Below are 18195 nucleotides of genomic sequence, written 5' to 3' on the forward strand. Positions count from 1 at the left end.
CTATATATACAACCCATTGCCGCACCTATTCATTCACCACCCTCTACCAGATTTTCACTACACCATTCACCATTCATACCTCTTGTGCCGTGAGTTTGCAAGGAGAAGAAGGAAGACAACTTGGAGCCGTGCATGCCATTCAAGGAGCTTGGATTGTGGAGCGTTTCTAGGTGTTTTCTATCTTTATGTCAATGTTTAAATTTATTTGTCTTTGTGTATTTGCGAACATGAGGAACTAATTTCTTTATAGTTAGAGGGGAATTCAAAGCCATGATCATATGTTTTATATGACTTGATTTCTTCCAATTATGATTTCATGAATCGCGAATGTGGTTTACTTATCTATTTGATTGATAACATGTTTATGTATGTTAATTGAGGGTCGACACTTAGGTTGCATGCATGAATTTGATGCTAGAGTATAAGGGAATTTCACCTAATCGTTATTAACTTATATTCATAAGTAGTAAAAGTCGCTAGTCACGATTGTGTTAAGTAAATCCTAGGCAAGAGTAACATGCGTATCCCATAGTTATGAATGCCTCGTCAATGCTTATGATTTCCATTGAACTTAATGATCTTTGATATGTGTCTCTATCATGCGTATTCCATAGTTAGGGTCCTTGATAAGAATAATTTGGTTGTAATGCGTATCCCATTCAATTCAATGAATCTAGGGAAATCTGAGAGTTAATTGGTCAATCTAGTTAATTTGGGGCATTGTCATTCATGGTTCGTTGAAAGAGTAATTGGAGATCGAGTCGTATGCATATGTTTCATGTGTGGAGAAGGAACCCTCTAGCTAGCCTTTCCCCATTCTATTTCATCAAAATCGTTTTCATTAAAGTTTGTTTTTAAAGTTTTTGTTTTAAAAGTTAAATTCGTCCAAAATCAATCCCCATTTACTTAGTTGAGTCATAGTAGTTAGAAATCACTTTAGTTTATGTTTTTAAGTGTCTTAGGTCAAGATAAAACCAATTTTCGTCCAAGATTGAGTCTAGTGTTCAAAACTGCCCAGATTGTGGTTTTAAGGCAGTTTTGAGTGTTTTTGGGCTGTTTTGAGTCTTTTGGTTTGTTTTGGTGTTTTAAGGTTTAGTTTTGCATTCTTTGAGTTTAGTTTAGTGTTTTAAACTTGTTTTTACGTATTTGAGTCTGTTTTCAAGTGATTTTGCAATCCCTCCTAATCCCCGGTTTAGAACGATCCCTACTTACATACTTTGCTACAATTGATAAAAAGAGGGTTAATTTGAGTGTCAACATAATTTTCACATCAAATTTTGGCGCCGTTGCCGGGGATTAGCAAAGTTGCTAATCCCTTGGATTGTTTTATTTCAATTTGTTTTAATTGAGTCCAGATTTTTACTTTGTTTTTGTTTCTTGTTTTTAGGTACTAGTTTATGACTCGGAGCTCTCATCCGGTTCGTGAACACATCTTGGACTTTGACGACGATTTTGAACGAGAGTTGAGACGAAAGAGGAAGAATCCAGAACCTAGTGAATCAAGTTCAAATTCGGAAGCCGAAGTTGAGATTGAGGAAGAGGAACCCACGGCTCAAGTGGGTGAAGTTGAGACAGTCATGGCACAAGACAATCGTACAATCAAGGAGCTCTCGGCTTCGGGATTGGACAATGCCGCACCTCTATGTATTCAATATCCGGCGGCTGCCCAAGGAAAGACCGAGGAATTCGAGTTAAAGTCGAGTTTGCTCCACCATATTCCGAAGTACCATGGGTTGTCCATGGAGGATCCTAACAAGCACTTGAAAGAATTCGAGGTGGTGTGTTCAAGCATGACTCCAATCAATGTCGACGGGAGTATATTGAAGATGAAGGCCTTTCCCTTTTCTCTTATGGATAAGGCGAAAGATTGGTTATATGAATTAGCTCCCGGAACGGTCACATCTTGGGAGAGCATGAAGCGAGCTTTCTTGGAGAAGTTTTTCCCAACTTCTCGAGTCATCCTCCTACGAAAAAGGATAAGTGGAATTCAACAAGAAGAAGGTGAGTCTTTTCCTACATATTATGAACGTTTTAAATCTCTTGTTGCTTCTTGTCCACAGCATCAAATGAAGGAGGAGCTTCTTCTACAATACTTCTACGAGGGACTTCTACCAATCGAACGACAAATGCTAGATGCTTCGGCGGGAGGAGCCTTGGTGGACAAGACCCCCACGGCAGCAAAGACTTTGATTGCTAATCGAGCGTTGAACGCTCAACAATACGAAGGTGTTGGACAAAGAGGCACCCCACGGCAACACCAAGTGAATGAGGTAAGTGCCATAACCGAACTTCAAAATCAAATGGCTAACCTTACTACTTTGCTTTCTCAGGTTGTGGAAGGGCCAAAAGTTCAAAATGTAAGTGCATGTGGCGTATGTTCCATGCAAGGACACCCTACGGACAAGTGCCCACAATTGATTGAGAATGGAGGGTGGGAGACCCTTAATGCCGTGGGCTTTGGGCAACAATACCAACAAAGGAATGATCCCTTTTCTAACACCTACAATCCCGGTTGGCGTGATCATCCGAATTTCAAATGGCGAGAACCCCAACAAGGCCAACAACAAAGCACGTTTAGGCAACAACCCCCGGGTTTCTATCAAAAGCCGTTTGCACCAAATCAAACCCAAGCACAACCCGCCCAAAAATCAGGTTCTTCTATTGATAATGATCAAATTTTTAATTTACTAACTTCTATGGCGCAGGGCATGCAGACTAGGGACAAGAAGGTGGACGAGTTGGAGAAGCAAGTGGGGCAAATTGCCGAGTTTATGGGACAGTTTCGAGACCAAGGAAGACTCCCTAGTTCAACCGTTGCAAATCCAAAAGGGGGATTCGAAACCGCCAAAGCAATTACATTGAGAAGTGGCAAACAAGTTGGAACTGAACCCCAAGCATCCAAAACAAGTCATGAAGAGGATGAAAAGTTGCAGTTTGAAGAGAACACACAAGCAACACCCACGGCAAGGAGGGAACCACCTTTGCCGCAGCCATCTTGCACTTCCAATCCATATAATTCGGCCAAGGTAAGTTCAATTCCAACTTCTCCTAGTTCTATTCCACTAAACGTGCCTTTTCCTGGCAGGTTGAAGCAATCCAAGAAGGAGGAGAACGAGAAAGACATTTTGGAGACGTTTCGGAAAGTGCAAGTCAATATACCTCTTCTTGACGCAATTAAGCAAGTACCTAGGTACGCCAAGTTTTTAAAGGAACTATGCACAACACGAAGGAGAATTTCGAACAAAGAGGTGGTCCAGGTAAGTGAGAATGTTTCCGCTGTTTTGCAAAGAAAACTACCCCCTAAATGCAAAGATCCGGGAAGTTTTACAATTCCATGCGTTATAGGCAATACTAAATTTGAACATGCTATGTTAGATTTAGGAGCTTCAATTAACGTCATGCCATACTCAATATATGCATCCATGAACTTAGGAGAACTTAAAAACGATGGTGTTATAATTCAATTAGCCGATCGTTCTAATGCATATCCAAAAGGAGTTTTGGAAGATGTGTTGGTGCAGGTGGATAACTTGATATTTCCAGCGGATTTCTATGTCTTAGAGATGGAGGACTCACCAAATGTCACCCCATTGCCGATTCTACTTGGGAGGCCTTTCATGAAAACAGCACGCACCAAGATCGATGTGTTCAAAGGGACGTTGACAATGGAATTTGATGGGGAGATTATTAACTTTAACATTTCTGAAGCTATGAAATTTCCTATAGATGATCATTCTTGTTTTTCTATTGATATATTGGATGAATTGGCGCAGGATTATCTTGATATGTTGGAAGACGATCCCCTTGAAACAACGATTGCACAAGGACTTGGCATGAAGCCCAATCTGGCCGTACCTAAGGAGGAGCATGCCGAGCTTGTGGCTGCCTTGGAACTTGAATGTGGTTTTTATTGGCCTACTATTTTTAAGGATGCTAGAACTTTTTGCATTGCATGTGATCGTTGTCAACGAACTGGAAATATAGGACCAAAAGACCAAATGCCGCAAAGTCCCATCTTTAATGTTGAAATTTTTGATGTGTGGGGCATAGATTTCATGGGTCCCTTTCCTTCATCTCATGGTTTTGTTTATATTCTACTTGCGGTTGATTATGTTTCGAAATGGGTGGAAGCAAGAGCCAATGTTTGGTTTAAGTGTGGGGGGGTAAACAAAATGTTTTTGTGTCAAATTCGTAGGATTTTATCACCTAGCATTTCAAAGGTTGTTTTTCATTGTTTTTAAGTGTTTTTAGAAAGTTTTGATGTGTTTTTATGTGGCTTTACCAGAAAATCCGAAAATTCAAGAAAAAAATAGAAAAAGTTTTGAAAAAACCCAAAAAAAAGAGTCGTTTTAAAAGTTGTTTTTGTGTATGTGTGTCTTAGAGTACCTTCCAACACAATGATGAGGATTTGGTTTTTAATTGCATGACCGTTAAAGAAAGTTACAAACATGGATGGAAGTTTGATATGCTCTTTTGTTTATGCTTGGTCATCGTTGTTGTTTACGAATTCACATATAATCACAAAGAAAGAAAAAAATCAGTTTTTGTAACATGCTTGAAGGAAGTAACTCAAACTAACGCTATAACCCTGTGAGACTTGAGCCTAAACATTCTTTGGAGAGTTAATAATCTTTGAATTTGTTGTTTTCTAAAGTCGTTGCATGATCTCATCATTCTTTGCTTGGTTGCTACTTAGAAGGCGTGTCATCATTATAGATCCAAATATTAGAACTCATACCCATTTCATTCAAAACTTAAAATTGAGTGCATAACATATAACAAGATGAAGTGTTGAGTAGTTATCACCAGAGCCAAAAAGCCTTCAACCCATGCATTTGTTTTGTAGGATTAACCCCTTTGAGCCTTATTTAGCCTATTTTTGTTGTTAGCCACATTATCCGTACCTAGCCTAGAGTAGGACTATCCATACCCTTGTTCTTAAAGGATAATAAAGCATGACTTAGAGGGAATTCCTTTTGATCAATGTGTGCAGAAAACTAAGTGTGGGGGAAGGGAAAGTTTGTGGGCCAAAAGAAGTAAGGAGGGCACGGGTTATACAAAGAAAAACAAAAGAAAAGAAAAAAAAGAAAGAAAATTCGTAGAAAAAGAAAGAAAAAAAAGAAAAAAATGTGAAGAGTATGAAAAGGAGTTGAAAGAGCATAAAATGAGCTCTAAGTTGTTGGTTGTTGAAGCAAGGGTCCAAAAAGTTGAATTAGACCCTAAGTGTTGCATGAATCTTCCCCTTGAGTTTAAACATTGATTTTCGCATGCAAAAGTGAATTCTAAGTATCAATTTCATTACTTTGCTTATTATTCTTTAAGAATGTTTGTTTATCCTTACCTTTCTTTGTTAGCCAATACCTTAGCCCCGTTACAACCCTTTGCTTATATCTTGATTGTTATGTGTTTCAATATGTGGAGTTTGGAATTGGTATGAGCATATGATGTCCCTGGATCTCGCATCTAAGTAGTAGCATTCCATTCATGAGATCGTATACATACATTCATAATTCCAGAAAATGCTTTTATTGTCATAACATATGTGAGCATTAGTTTTCATATTTACATCAATCTTCTCACATATAACTAGTGTAGGGTGTGTAGTCAGAAAATCTAAGTGAAAAATGAGTGCATATCTAGTAAGAAATTGAGGGATTCTCTAAGGCATGTTACTACATTCAAAACATTGTTTTAATTGATTAAATGTGAGCTAGTAAGTGATGACTATGATTAAGTATGTGCTTAAGTGTAAAGATGGCTAAAATCTATGAGAGTAGTAATCTTTGGCGTGTCATGTACCATTGGGAATCCCTGAGGCGATTGTTGGAAGGTTTAGGTTATGTTTTGTTTCATTGTTTTGCTCGAGGACTAGCAAAAGCTAAGTGTGGGGGAATTTGATAGGAGCATATTTATGTTCCTTAGTTAGTTAGTTCTTATGCATTTATGTTGTGTTTTCTTAGTTAAGTTAGTCTTTTAAGCTATTTTCATGTGTTTTCAGGTTTTAGAGACAAAGTGAGCAAAAGGATGCAATTTGGAGCATTTTGGAGCAAAATTGGGCTAAAATGGAGTTCATGCACATGAGGCACAAGGGATGGACGAATTTGAGGAATTGGTGAAGCTAGGAAGGCGTTTCAAAGTTGAAGAATTGAAGATACAGAGTTTCTTAGTTGAAGAAGGAAATGGCTTGAATGAAGGATTCCTAAATGAATTGGGATTCCTAATCAATATAGGAGTCCTAATTGAAGATGGATTCCTAGATGTATGAAGTTTCCTACTCAAGCAAGGTTTCCTACATGAAGAAGAAGAATTAAAACTAAAGAATCAGCTCAAGATAAGGTATCTTATCCAAAACCTCATCCATAACCTTATCTTAGCTTATCTTATTCAAATAAACCTCATCCTATCCTATCTTATCCTTATCCTAAACTATCCACATTTCAGCCAATTAGGGGGGTTTCTAACTAGATTAGGATGCTTAAAATGGGATTTCTAGAAGACCTAACCTTATCCTACACAAAAGGGCGCCTAGAACCTTTCTAGAAACCCCTAAAAATCTGCCTTGTATTATCCTTCTAGAACCCTAACTTTGTGCCGAATTTTCTACCTTATTTCCTTTAGGATTTTGGTTTCTAGAAGCCTTATCATTTCACACTCTTTGTGCTGCATCTTATCTCCCAATCCCTTTGGGTTTTTGACTTGTTTTCCTTATAGGATTGGATGTTATTATCCTATGCAAATTAGGCCTTTAAAACCTTGTCCTTTGCTACCTAGGAATGTGAATTTTCAGCCTATATATACAACCCATTGCCGCACCTATTCATTCACCACCCTCTACCAGATTTTCACTACACCATTCACCATTCATACCTCTTGTGCCGTGAGTTTGCAAGGAGAAGAAGGAAGACAACTTGGAGCCGTGCATGCCATTCAAGGAGCTTGGATTGTGGAGCGTTTCTAGGTGTTTTCTATCTTTATGTCAATGTTTAAATTTATTTGTCTTTGTGTATTTGCGAACATGAGGAACTAATTTCTTTATAGTTAGAGGGGAATTCAAAGCCATGATCATATGTTTTATATGACTTGATTTCTTCCAATTATGATTTCATGAATCGCGAATGTGGTTTACTTATCTATTTGATTGATAACATGTTTATGTATGTTAATTGAGGGTCGACACTTAGGTTGCATGCATGAATTTGATGCTAGAGTATAAGGGAATTTCACCTAATCGTTATTAACTTATATTCATAAGTAGTAAAAGTCGCTAGTCACGATTGTGTTAAGTAAATCCTAGGCAAGAGTAACATGCGTATCCCATAGTTATGAATGCCTCGTCAATGCTTATGATTTCCATTGAACTTAATGATCTTTGATATGTGTCTCTATCATGCGTATTCCATAGTTAGGGTCCTTGATAAGAATAATTTGGTTGTAATGCGTATCCCATTCAATTCAATGAATCTAGGGAAATCTGAGAGTTAATTGGTCAATCTAGTTAATTTGGGGCATTGTCATTCATGGTTCGTTGAAAGAGTAATTGGAGATCGAGTCGTATGCATATGTTTCATGTGTGGAGAAGGAACCCTCTAGCTAGCCTTTCCCCATTCTATTTCATCAAAATCGTTTTCATTAAAGTTTGTTTTTAAAGTTTTTGTTTTAAAAGTTAAATTCGTCCAAAATCAATCCCCATTTACTTAGTTGAGTCATAGTAGTTAGAAATCACTTTAGTTTATGTTTTTAAGTGTCTTAGGTCAAGATAAAACCAATTTTCGTCCAAGATTGAGTCTAGTGTTCAAAACTGCCCAGATTGTGGTTTTAAGGCAGTTTTGAGTGTTTTTGGGCTGTTTTGAGTCTTTTGGTTTGTTTTGGTGTTTTAAGGTTTAGTTTTGCATTCTTTGAGTTTAGTTTAGTGTTTTAAACTTGTTTTTACGTATTTGAGTCTGTTTTCAAGTGATTTTGCAATCCCTCCTAATCCCCGGTTTAGAACGATCCCTACTTACATACTTTGCTACAATTGATAAAAAGAGGGTTAATTTGAGTGTCAACATAAGTTTCACATCAAATGACAATTTGATTATAACCAGAATAACCGTCAAGAAAACAATAGAAAGCATAACCCGCTAACCTCTCAAGCATTTGGTCAATGAACTGCAATGGGAAGTGGTCCTTCCTCGTGGTGGTGTTCAGCTTCCTATAGTCAATGCACACCCTCCAACCGGTTTGAATACGTTGAGGGACAAGCTCATTCTCGGCATTAGCTACCACCGTCACTCCGGATTTCTTTGGTACGCATTGAACGGGCGAAACCCACCTACTATCCGAGATTGGATAGATAACCCCACAATCTAGAAGCTTTATGATCTCCTTTTTCACAACTTCCATCATAGGAGGGTTGAGACGGCGTTGAGCCTCTCGAGTTGGTTTGGCCCCCTCCTCAAGAAATATGTGATGCATACAAGTCGTAGGGCTTATACCTTTGATGTCAGCCAATGTCCAACCTACGGCAGATTTGAACTCCTTCAAAACTCGAAGCAATTTCTCCTCCTCTTGTGCCGTGAGGGAGGAGGAAATGATGGCAGGTAGTGTTTCATTTTCTCCCAAGAAAATGTACTTCAAATGGCTTGGCAAAGGCTTGAGTTCAAGGATAGGTGCCTGAATTATGGATGGAAGTAATTTGTTAGTCGAAATGGGAATGGACTCACGGGTAGTATACTTACCATCAAGCTTAGGTGAGGACTCAAGGGCAGCCACAACTTCAATTAGATCCTCACTAGGGGGCACGGCATGGCCTAGTCCATGTATGCCGTGGGTTACACTATAATCTGCCCCCTTGGTTTTGAATTCCATGCCTCGTGTAATGACTTTTTCAAGCGCATCGTCATTCAAATCGTCGAGATATCCCTGCGCCAAAGAGTCAATTATATCAATAGAAAAGCATGAATGGTCCTCACTGGGGTATTTAATGGAATCAGAAAGATTAAAATTAACAACTTCCCCATCGAATTCCATGGACAAAGTTCCACTATACACGTCGATCTTCGTCCGGGCCGTCTTCATGAATGGCCTTCCAAGTAGAATGGGCAGTGAAGAAGCATGGTCCGATTCATCCATTTCGAGGACATAGAAATCCGCCGGGAAGACTAAATGATTAACCTGCACAAGCACATCTTCCAAAACTCCCTTTGGATAGGCGTTAGATCTATCGGCCAATTGTATTATTACCCCATCATTTTTCAATGCTCCTAAGTTCATAGATGCATAAATGGAATATGGCATAACATTTATAGAAGCACCTAAATCAAGCATGGCAGATTCAAATCTAGTATTCCCAATGACACAAGGAATGGTAAAGCTACCTGGATCTTTGCATTTGGGAGGTAGTTTGCGTTGCAAAATGGCGGACACATTCTCACCTACCTTTACCACTTCCTTGGTCGACATCCTCTTCCTAGTGGTACACAACTCCTTCAAGAACTTAGCATACCTCGGAACTTGCTTGATTGCATCTAACAAAGGTATGTTAACTTGAACTTTCCTAAAGGTTTCAAGGATATCCTTTTCTGCCTCTTCTTTCTTCGTTTGCATGAACCTACTAGGAAAAGGCACATTTGAAGGGAAAACATTAGTATGAACCGAATTTGACACATTCTTACCTTTGTGGGACAAATTGGGCAGATTTGGGATACTAGGAGCTTGCGGCAAAGGTGGAACCACCTTTGCCGTGGGCACCCTTGATTCCTCCTCTTCCATTTGCAAAATTTCATCCTCGTTATGACCTGTTTTTGATGTAGGACCTGCCCCAACTTCCTTACCACTTCTTAGGGTGATTGCTTTGGCTGATTCAAACCCTCCTTTTGGATTTGGAATGGTGGAACTAGGGAGTTGTCCGGGATCTCGAAACTTACCTACAAACTCGGCAATCTGCCCAATTTGTTTCTCAAGTTGATCCACCCTTTTATCTTGGTTTTGCATAGCCTTAGCTTGATCTTCCTGCCCATTAGACAACTTAGTTAGTATCTTAAGAAGTGCATCATTGTCAAGAGACGTACCTGAGGCACTTGGGCCGGATTGGGCTTGATTTTGGGGTGGGCCGTAGGTTTTGGGAAAGAACCCCGGGGGTTGTTGCCTAAAGCCTCCTTGGTTTTGAGGTTGTTGGGGATCCCTCCACTTGAAATTTGGGTGGTCTCGCCACCCCGGATTATACGTGTTGGAGTATGGATCATGTCTTGACTGATTTTGGCTTTGAAACCCAATGGCATTCGCACTCTCCCATCCGCCATTCTCGATGAGTTGAGGACATTTTTCGGAGACATGTCCTTGGATAGAACATACGCCACATACCACAGGTCCTTGCATCTTCATTCCCTCGGCCATCTGTGAAACAATAGAAGTAAGATTAGCCAATTGTGAATGAAGAGGGAAGTTGAACTTACCTCATGTACTTGGTGCCGTGAGGGTCCTCTTTGGCCTACACCCTCGTACTGTTGAGCGTTCAACGCTCTATTAGCAATCAAGACCTTGGCAGCCATGGGTGTTTTGTCCACCAATGCTCCCCCCGCCGAAGCATCAAGCATTTGACGTTCTAGAGGTAGGAGGCCCTCGTAGAAATATTGCAAGAGCAATTCCTCCTTCATCTGATGATGTGGACAAGAAGCAACAAGTGATTTAAATCGTTCATAATATGTAGGAAAAGACTCACCTTCTTCTTGCTGAATTCCGCTTATCTTTTTGCGTAGGAGGATGATGCGAGAAGTTGGAAAGAACTTCTCCAAGTACGCTCTCTTCATACTCTCCCAAGAAGTGACAGTGCCGGGAGCTAACTCGTATAACCAATCCTTGGCTTTATCCATCAAAGAGAATGGAAAAGCCTTCATCTTCAAGATATTTCCGTCAACATTGACGGGAGTCATACTAGAGCAAACTACTTCAAATTCTTTCAAATGTTTGTTAGGATCTTCCATGGACAAGCCATGGTATTTAGGAATATGATGAAGCAAACTTGACTTTAATTCAAACTCGTCCGTCTTACCTTGGGCAGCCATGGGGTATTGAATGCACAAGGGTGCGGCATTATCCAAACCTGAGGCGGAAAGCTCCTTGAGTGTACGGTTGTCCACTGCCATACCTTGGACTTCTTCAAATATCCCTGCCGTGGCTTCCTCCTCCTCTTCTTGTACGTTTTCTTCAAGGTCAGATTCGGAATTTGGTGGATGGTGTTCTTGCTGGTTTCTAACTCTTCTCAACTTCCTCTCAAAATCGTCGTCAAAATCCAAGATGTTCGCACGAATCGTTTGAGAGCTTCTAGTCATACATTAGTACCTAAGAAACAAGAAACAAAATTAGGTCAGAAACTTACACAAAGTCAGAAACAAAGTGAAATAAAAGGAACAAAAACAATCCAAGGGATTAGCAAAATTGCTAATCCCCGGCAACGGCGCCAAAAATTTGATGCGAAATAGATAAGCACACAAATTAAACCCTCTTTTGTCAAATTGTAGTAGAGATGTAAGTAGGGATTGTTCTAGACCGGGGATTAGGAGGGATTGCTAAACACTTGGAAATTGACTTAAAAACTCAAAAACAAAGTTTAAACCACTAAACTAGACTCAAAGAATGCAAAACTAAAGGTTAAAACACTTAAACAAACCTAAAACTCAAAACAGCAACCTAATGACTCAAAACTGCCTAAAAACCACTTTCTGGGCAGTTTTGAGAACCTAACAAGAACTTGGACGAATTTGAGTGAAAACTTGAATCAAAACACTTAGAAACACAAATCAAAACACTTTCTAACTAATCTAAGACTTCAAAATAAAGGGGGATTTGTTTTGGACGAAAATTGAAAACAAAACAGAAACTTTAAACTAAACAGATTGTAGAACGTTTTTGAATAAAAGGATGGATAAAAGGCTAGTTAGGAGGTTCTTCTCCACACATGTCACACTTGCAAACAAAACGATTATCAGTTGTTCTTCCAATGAATTATGAATACTCAACGCCCCAAATTAACCGTGAATTGCACTAGTTAACCCTCAGTTTTTCCACAAGTTATTAAGTTGGATGATTGCATACGACAACCCAAAACATTCCCTACAAGTTCCCTACATGAATTGCATAATAGAGATACAAGCAAGAATCATTACGTTCTATAAAAAACATAAGCATTGACGAAGCATTTGTTACTATGAATTGCATGAAACTTATGCCAAGAATTCATTCAACACGATCGTTTTCAAGCGATCTTCACTACTTGTGATTATAAGATTGTAACTATTAGGTGAAACTCCCTCATAATCTAGCATCATATTCATGCATGAAAACTAAGCGTGCACTCTCAATCAACATACACAAATAAGTTATCAATCAAATAGATGAACGAATTGAATCCACAACTCATGAAATAACAACTGAATGTAATCAAATCATAATGCAAGCATGTACATGGTTTCGAATTACCCCCCAACTAAGGGGGTTTAGTTCCTCATACTCACAACACAAAGTTTATTGAATTGAAACATCGAAGACATAAGAAAGATTACACCTAAAACGCCCAACAATTCCACTTTGAATTCTGCACGTCAAGCTCCTCTTTCTTCTTCTCCTTGCTGCGGCAGAGAGGGTTTAGGGGATTTTTGGATGTGATTTTGGGTTTGGAAGGGAGTTAGGATAGTATGGTGGTGCGGCAAGGTGTATGGATGGTGTATGGAGGTGTAGAATGGTGTATGGTTGTGGAGAAGGGTTGCGGCAAGGTGTGGGAAATGGCTGGAATGGATGGAGGAGTGGCGGCTAAGGGTATAAGGATGATGGTGGCTGCGACAAGGAATGTGACTATAGGGTTGGATGAATTTCTGAATTGTGGAGAGGTGATGTGTGCAGCTAGGTGTAGAAATATATATATAGGCACTTAAAAACCCTAGCAAATCAGATTAGGGTTTCTAGAAACCCAAATCCACCAGAAAAATAGGTTAAACAATCGGAAATTTGGTGAGAAAAGGGCCTAGGGTGCGGCAATTTAGTGGGCTAGGGTTAGGGCTTCTAGAAAGCCTTGCAAGGCATGGAAATATGTGTTCTAGAAGGGGAAAGGTGCGGCTGGTTAGTGGGAATGTGGATAGGGCTTCTAAAAAGCCCAAAACCAAGAGAAATTAAGCCCTAACCCACGGCAAGGATGAGAAAATATTCTAACACCTTTCTTTGTGTCTTCCAACGCTTCGGAACCTTCTAATGTTGCTCAAACGCAAGGCCATTCCGGTTTAGGAAAGATCAACCCAAAATGGAAACTTTTAGGCTTAGCTTTCCTACTTCAAGTAGGAAACCTCAAATCTTCAACTCTTCAATTTCATCCCAACCTTGTGTTCCAAGCATGTCCTTTTCATTCCAAGCTCACTTTTTTGCTCCAAAAGCTCCAAATTGCATCATTTCATGTAATATGTCCTTTAAACCTGAAAACACATGAAAGTAGCTTAAAAGACTACTTTAACAAAGAAAACATAATGAAAATGCATAAGAACTAGCTAACTAAGGCGCATAAATATGCTCCTATCAGTGGTGTTCATGCTAACAAAGGTCGTGGTTGACGACAGCAGAATCAGAGACGTATCCATAACATGAAACTGCAAGATGCTCAGAACAGCAGAATCATCTCCGGCCGTTCTACGAGAAAAAAGAAGGTATAAACACACTCCTCTTCTCTTGTGCTTCATTTTAATACCTAGATCGGAGTCTAGGGTTGTGGTTTGCAGTTGGCCAGAGCTGAGAAGGCTATGGTGTTCTTTTCCATTGTTCTTATCAATACCAGGCCTTTTAGGCCATTTCTCAAACCCACGGGCTTTAGGCCCGTTTTAGCCAGCCCAGTACCCTTAACCATTCCCTTTTTATTTTTGGTTTAAATCCTTAAGACCCAAAATGCCTTAGGGCCGTGACAGCAATGCCCAAACCCTTTGGCTTCAAGCCTTAGGGCCGGGAAGAACTCGGGCCTCCAGCCCATTAAGCCTAGTTTATTTTTATTTTTAATTTTATTGTTTTAAAAACCAAAATGGCCTTTGGGCCATTTCTGTTGGGGCTCTAAGCCCAAAACCCTTTACCCTAAACCTATTAGGCTCTAACCATCCAACTCAAATCCTTTATTTTATTTAATTCAAGCCCAAATTCTTTAGAAAACCCTTTATTTATTTATTACCTTTTTTGTGCTTAGGTGAAGTTGCTAGTGGGGAAATTCTTAATCCTTATCCGCACATCTCTACTGATACGGAGTATCTGTGAGTGGGCCCCTGCTAAAATTACATGATTTTACTGTTTAATTGCATAAATGATTAGCATGCCTTACGAGTTTCTGAACTGATTTTATGTTAAGCATGTTTATGGAATATGTTGTTTATCGTCTCATTTTTTGTGAGGAATTAATTATTAGTCAATATTGAGCTATAGTTGATATATCATATTTTCTATAAAAACCATGAACTGGTAGACTATCTGATGGATGACGATAGGATGCTAGAACATGTTTTCAAAACCCCTCTTTATAGTATAGACGATGGATGACTTTATACTATGAAGTGGTTATATTTGAGAGGCGTAATTATTTATGCGTGCCTAGTGGACACTATGCCGCTTGGGGCGAGGATCTGGTGTTAGCAGTTAGGCTGAGAGAAATAATCCCTAGCTACGGGTTGAGGGACATGGAGCAGGCATTGGACAGGGAGTTAGTAATCTCTAGCTACGGGTGCAGAGACCACAGTGCTGGCATAGGGCCGTGAGTTATATTTATTCAATGATCTTACTGGCAGCACATCGCACTTACGAGACGATCTGTGAGACGTTTGATGTTTCGATTTCCGCGATGTTTTTCTGCGATATGTCTTTTGAGATGTTTTTGGCAAGCTAGAGTTTTCAGTAAACCTATCACTTATTATGCTAATAGTTTTCTTTATATAAATATGGGGGTTAGTACGTTGATAACTGTTTTATTATATATATATCAACTTGGTCCACTTATTTTTGTTTTGCGCCCCCTTCAGGATTTAGAATCGAGGCATACAATCCCGGTGTCAAGGCACTTCCGCAGCGGCATCTTGAGTCCTCTTGGTGTAGGACCTACTCCTTTGTTCATTCAATTTTATATTATTTCTTTTAGTATTCTAGCTAGTTGTATGCTCTGAACACCTTCCTTAAATGCATATTCATTATTCCTTTATATTTCTAAGTCTTATCTATCCCTTGTTTTTAGCATTTGCACTCAATAAATGGCTTTCGTCACCTTTGGGTGTCGGCTAGCACATGCCTATCCTAGTATTCGGGGAATATCAGGATCGGAGCGTGTCAATTGTGATTTAGCCAGAGATATAGTACATGCCTGTTTATAATGTCACCTCCCGAACCATATGCTCACATTAGATCCAATTTAGGTGCATAGTCTTGTCGTACAGATCATCATAGGTGGTTCCGACTCATAGGTGACTAGTGATTTATCGCATAGCTATCATAAGTGCATAGCATTGAGCATAACTATATTACACCCAGTCTTGTCATATAGACCTTTTCAGTGGTTCCGACTCGTGTGCAGTATATTGTCGTATAGGTCATTTGCAATGACTCTGGCTAGATTAACTAATGAGCTATGAATTCAGTCGTACAGACTTCTGCAGAAGTTCCGGCTAATGTGTTATTTTCATGAATTTATTTTCACCTAAGTTACTTATTTTGTTTATATCTTAGCATGACATATTTGTGAGTACGGATATGTGAAGCATGATATGAATATATATATATATATATATATATATATATATATATATATATATATATATGTATGTATATATTTATATTATATTTCTGGGAAAAATTATACATGTTTTACGGCGAGGGGTTAGAGCATTTTGATAATGAAATGATTTTGAAAAGCTTTGTTTTTGCCCACTCGCACTTTCTGTTTTGCGCCCCTCCAGGTTTTAGGTAGGCTTGTTGTTGGTGGCATTTGAGGATCTCGATGGTTCTGACAAAATATATTAGCCGTATGACCTCTTCTGGTACTGTATAACTAGTACTCGTCCTACTGGAATGCACCTAGACTTTTACGCTTTGATTAGGTGTATTTACACTTTTATCTCAATCCTAGCACTTTCTGCTTATTAGTGCACATTAATTAGCTTTCAGTTGTTTTATTTATTCGTATATCTCTTATCCTTATCGCTTCCACACTGTGCACATGGTTACGTCACTCTCACGTGATGGCTAGCATGCCCTGATTCGGGTCGGGGTGTGTCAGGAGAGATTTGCTAGCATTGTTAGAAATGTGCCCTAAAACCAATCATATGATGATACTTTACGGACATTTCACATATTAAACTAATGTAGTTTAAATATAAAGGGCAAAGATTATTGTTTGAGCCGTCTCATATAAATGTTATATGCTTAAACGATAAGACCAAGGAATATGTGATTAGGAGAATGCGATCTAAAGAAGTTAGATTCATAAGACCATTCTTTCGTATACACATCCTAAACGTTCCTGATCATAGGATTGTCAATTGGGCATTGACAGTCCGTTAACATCAGTACATGCTGTGTTTTCTCTCAGGGAGAGTGACTAGTCTTGAGTCATTGGTGTGTCTGACACCAAGACAAGTACGTAGGTGCTCAATAGAGAATGAGTTCACAGAACACGATCAACGAAGAGTTCTCATACTCATGTCACATGAGAACTGATAGTTGGGATAATGCAAAGTAGTCCTTTGACCTGAGGCATCATAGTTGTCTTGTGGTTAGGTCCTTGATCTTTGATTATGTCAAAGTCACCCCATCTGCGGGTGTCCACGGCATCGTTGGGGTTAAGCCACTTAGCCATGGAGGCAAGTGAATGCGCAACAAGGGATCTCTAACCTTCAAACCGTTTGAGGGAGAATACTCTATGATATGATTAAGAATCTTTGGCCAAAGTATGAATGAGATTTAGGAAGGCGTTCCAAATCACATTCAAGGTAATCATATAAGTAAATGAATCACATTGGATAGTAGACATGAATAAACTATCAAACCAAACAATGTGGTCAAGAGTATTGTATTAGAGAAAGACCGTATTGCATTGTAATCCTAAACTGAATAAGTTCTCCACCTTTTCTGATTAGCTTGGGTAACCATGATATGCTGCTAGGTGTCACTCATGGTTTGTGGAAGCCCTAAACGTGTATAAACACTAAAGGGAGAATTGAAAGTAAGTTTCAATTCACAATCGATTTGAAAGAGTTTTAATCGCCCACTGCCTCCCTAAAAGGAACCTAATGGATCGTACACCGAGTAAGGTAGAGATTGAAGAAACATCGGAGATGAGTAAGAATAATTAAATGGTTTAATTATTTATGGCAAGGATTAATTAATATGTTAATTAATCAAACGAATAAGTTCGTTAAAGACCTCGGGATAGTTTTGGACCTTAAGGCCCAATGGGCTTCTAACGTCAAGTCCATTGACTTAAGTTGTATGACAACTTAATGAATAATGATTCACAAAGGCCCAAATAGCCCAATGAATCCCTATGGCCGGCCATTTAGAGATGGAGTGGGTTTTGGACTTATTTACAAGTTTGCCACTCCAATGAATTAAGGTATAAATATGACTTTATAGCCAAAATTCATTTAGGGTTTTCTTTTTGGGAAAGGATGAGAACACAAAGCTCTCATTTCTCTCTAAAGAGGCCGGCCACCCTAGAGGAGATTAGCTAGCAATCCAACTTCCTCTAGGTCACTCATTTCTACTTAAATCTAACCTTGGTGTGGAGACTTAGAGGTTCTCTATTTTGAGAACTTGGAGAAACATATTCTTCCATCCAAATCCATAGATCTAAGAAGCAAGGAATGAAGGCCCTCTCTTTGGGTGATTAGCCTTTGCTTATGCAAAGAGGAATCTACAAAGGTATAAATCTCAACTCACTTTGTTTTGAGTTGAGTCTTGGTTCACCAATCTACTAGGCTTTGAATTTCATGGGTAATGTTTTGTTTTTGAGTGCATGCAAGCATGATTCCGCCTTTAATTGTTAATTGCATGCTATATGATGTTATTCAAATGAACATGTTTTCACAAAATTGTCCTTCAAGCATTTTGCTCTTCCATGGTCACTCATCTTCTTCCTTCACCATCCTTGGTGTCGGAACTTAGAGGTCTCCATTTGGAAACTTTTGGAGAAGCATTCAAGCTTCCAAATCT

At 39.2% G+C, this 18195-nt stretch overlaps 1 protein-coding gene across 1 annotated transcript; it reads right to left on the reverse strand.

Moving 5' to 3' along the window:
• Positions 1-2908: 2908 nt before the first annotated feature.
• Positions 2909-11006, reverse strand: LOC126618130 (uncharacterized; the record flags this gene model as incomplete). Its single annotated transcript, XM_050286225.1, has 3 exons — positions 2909-3078; positions 8868-9600; positions 10476-11006. Coding segments are annotated over 3 exons (1434 nt in total), but the record flags the coding sequence as incomplete, so codon positions are not given.
• Between the last annotated feature and the right edge of the window lie 7189 nt (positions 11007-18195).

The sequence above is a fragment of the Malus sylvestris genome, chromosome 4 (genome assembly GCF_916048215.2).
Source record: "Malus sylvestris chromosome 4, drMalSylv7.2, whole genome shotgun sequence".
NCBI classification, from domain to species: domain Eukaryota; kingdom Viridiplantae; phylum Streptophyta; class Magnoliopsida; order Rosales; family Rosaceae; genus Malus; species Malus sylvestris.